The sequence below is a fragment of the Rhincodon typus genome, chromosome 43, assembly GCF_021869965.1.
Source record: "Rhincodon typus isolate 14 chromosome 43, sRhiTyp1.1, whole genome shotgun sequence".
Lineage (NCBI taxonomy): Eukaryota > Metazoa > Chordata > Chondrichthyes > Orectolobiformes > Rhincodontidae > Rhincodon > Rhincodon typus.
Window position 1 is genome coordinate 7,752,453 of NC_063374.1, and position 3,304 is coordinate 7,755,756.

Consider the following 3,304-nt stretch of genomic DNA (forward strand, 5'->3'; position numbering starts at 1 on the left):
CTCCCTCTACACTGTCCCCCATCAAACACTCCCAGGACAGGGACAGCACAGGGTTAGATACAGAGTAAAGCTTCTTCTACACTGTCCCCCATCAAACACTCCCCAGGACAGGGACAGCACAGGGTTAGATACAGAGTAAAGCTTCTTCTACACTGTCCCCCATCAAACACTCCCCAGGACAGGGACAGCACGGGGTTAGATACAGCGAATACGGTGCGATCTCCTGGTTTTCACTGTCTGGAATGAGAGACTGCTGTACAGAGTGGGTCCTGTGAGCTCCTTTCTTGTTGGTTTTGAACTTACCATTCTGTAGCCAGGTTTGTGTGCTTGGCTTCATTGAGCTGTTCCTGCAGTGCTTGTTTGGCTCGAATTTCAGCATCCAACGCTGACTGCAACTCCAACTTGGCCGAGGCCTCCAGCTTCTGAAGGCGCCGGACCTTCCAGTGTGTGTCCTTCAGCGAGAGAGAGAGAGAGAGTGACCCTGAGCTTTAGAATTCCCTCTCCATCCCAGCTACAAAATCTTCCTTTTAACTTACCTCAACTTAAACCTACCAAATTAGTGGAACCATATGATGCATAGCCTCCTCACTTCCTCTATCTTCCCAGTTTGTATCCCCCTCCTTATCTCTCAATCCCTCCAGTTTCCATCCTCTCCACATCCTCCAATCCCACTGACCCACACTCTCTGCACATCGTTCACTCCCACTGACCCATAGTCTCTCCATCTCCCTCACTCAGTATTTCCCATAAATCCCTGTTACCTGTATCCCTCAGTCACAGCTCACTCCCCCAGCACCCAGGCCCACATTCCCCAATCCTGACATCACCCAGGCCCACCTCTCTCCCACATCATAAGACTATAAGACATAGGAGCAGAAATTAGGCCATTCAGCCCATCGAATCTGCTCCACCATTCAATCATGGCTGATAAGTTCCTCAATCCCATTCTCCCACTTTCTCCCCATAACCCTTGATCCCCTTGACAATTAAGAGCCTATCTATCTCTGTCTTAAATGTACTCAATGACCTGGCCTCCACAGCCTTCTGTGGCAGTAAATTCCATAGATTCACCATTCTCTGGCTGAAGAGGTTTCTCCTGATCTCCGTTCTAAAAGGTCTTCCCATTACTCTAAGGCTGTGCCCTTGGGTCCTAGACTCTCCTACCAATGGAAACATCTTCCCAACATCCACTCTGTCCAGGCCAATCAGTATTCTGTAAGTTTCAATCAGATTCCCCCTCATCCTTCTAAAACTCCAATAAGTATAGTGCCAGAGTCCTCAAACGTTCCTCATATGTTAAGGCTTTCATTCCTGGGACCATTCTCGTGAACCTCCTCTGGACCCGCTCCAGGACCAGTACATTCTTCCTGAGATATGGGGCCCAAAACTGCACACAGTACTGCAAAAACAGCCTGACCAGGGCCTTATAAAGCCTCAGTAGTACATCCCTGCTTTTATATTCAAGTCCTCTCAAAATAAATGCCAAAGTTGCATTTGCCTTCCTAACTACTGACTCAACCTGCAAGTTCACCTTGGGAGTTCTAGTCCAGGATTCTCTCAAGTCTCTTTGCGCTTCAGATTTCTGAGTTTTCTCCCCATTTAGAAAATAGTCCATGCTTTTATTCTTCTTACCAAAGTGCGTGGCCTCACACTTTCCCACGTTGCACTCCATCTGCCACTTCTTTACCCACTCTCCTAACCTGTCCAAATCCTTCTGCAGCCTCCCCGCCTCCCTAATACTACTTATCCCTCCACCTATCTTTGTATCGTCTGCAAACTTAGCCAGAATGCCCACAGTTCCTTCATTGAGAACATTTAATGTACAAAGTGAAAGATTGTGGTCCCAACACTGACCCTTGTGGAACACCACTTGTCACCGCCTGCCATTCTGAGAAAGAGCCCTTTATCCCCTCTCTCTGCTTTCTCCCAGACAGCCAATCTTCTATCCATGCTAGCACCTTGCTTCTAACACCAAGGGCCCTTATCTTACTCAGCAGCCTCCTATGTGGCACCTTATCAAAGACCTTCTTGAAGTCCAGGTAGATAACATCCATTGGCTCTCCTTGGTCTACCCTGCTTGTTACTTCCTCAAAGATTTCTAACAGATTTGTCAGGCATGACCTCCCCTTGATGAAGCCATGCTGACTTTGCCCTATTTTGTTATGCATTTCCAAGTATTCAGAAATCTCATCCTTCACAACGGGCTTCAAAATTTTACCTACAACCGAGGTTTAGCTAATCGGCCTATAATTTTCCATCTTTTGCCATACTCCCTTCTTAAACAGAGGGTGTTACATTAGCAATTTTTCCAGTCCTCTGGAACCCTCCCTGACTCTAGCGATTCCTGAAAGATCACCACTAACGTTTCCACTATCTCTTCAGCCAAGTCCTTAAGAACTCTGGGGTGTAGTCCATCTGGTCCCAGTGATTTATCCACCTTCAGGCCATTCAGTTCTTCTCGCACATTCTCCTTGGTGATGGCCACCATACTCAGGTCTGCCACCTGTCTCTCTTCAATTTTTGGGATATTGCTCGTGTCTTCCACCGTGAAGACTGACGCGAAGTAATTATTCAGTTCCTCAGCCATTTCCTTGTTCCTCACTACTATCTCTCCACTGTCATTTTCCAGTGGTCCAATGTCCACTTTTACTCTCTTTTGCCCTTTATATATCTAGAGAAACTCTTACAGTCTTCCTTTTAATTACTGGCTAGCTTACTCTCATATTTAATCTTCTCCCTCCTTATTTTTTTTTTGTTGCCCTCTGTTGGTCTTTGTAAGCTTCCCAGTCTTCTGGTTTCCCACTGCCCTTCGCTACATTATATGCTTTCTCTTTTGCTTTTATGCTATCCCTGACTTTCTTAGTCAGCCATGGTTACCTCACTGTCCCTGTACCATGCTTCTCGTCCCTAGAGATGAATTTTTGCTGTGTCTCCTGAATTACTCCCAGAAACTCCTGCCATTGCTGTTCCACTGTCTTTCCTGCTAGGCTCCTCTTTCAGTCAATTCTGCCTAGCTCCTCCCTCATTCCTCTGTAGTTACCTTTCTTCAACTGTAATACCGTTACATCTGATTCTATCTTCTCCCTCTCCTTCAGAGTAAATTCTATTATATTATGATCACTGCCTCCTAAGGGTTCCTTCATCTTAATCTCCCTCAAATCTGCCTCATTGCACATCATTAAATCCAGTATTGCCTGTTCCCCAGTGCGCTCCACCACAAGCTGCTCCAAAACTCCATCTCAAACATTCCTCTCATATCCCTCAGTCCCACCTGCCCCCCACACCCCATATCCCCTAGTCCCAC

At 46.6% G+C, this 3,304-nt stretch overlaps 1 protein-coding gene across 1 annotated transcript in view; it reads right to left on the reverse strand.

Moving 5' to 3' along the window:
• Positions 1 to 3,304, reverse strand: part of LOC109926553 (serine/threonine-protein kinase MRCK alpha-like) — a 61,370-nt gene that overhangs the window by 1,017 nt on the left and 57,049 nt on the right. Inside the window, exon 18 of the mRNA XM_048619629.1 lies at positions 304 to 452. Coding sequence (XP_048475586.1) covers positions 304 to 452 — 149 coding nt within the window. The remainder of the gene's footprint in view (positions 1 to 303; positions 453 to 3,304) is intronic.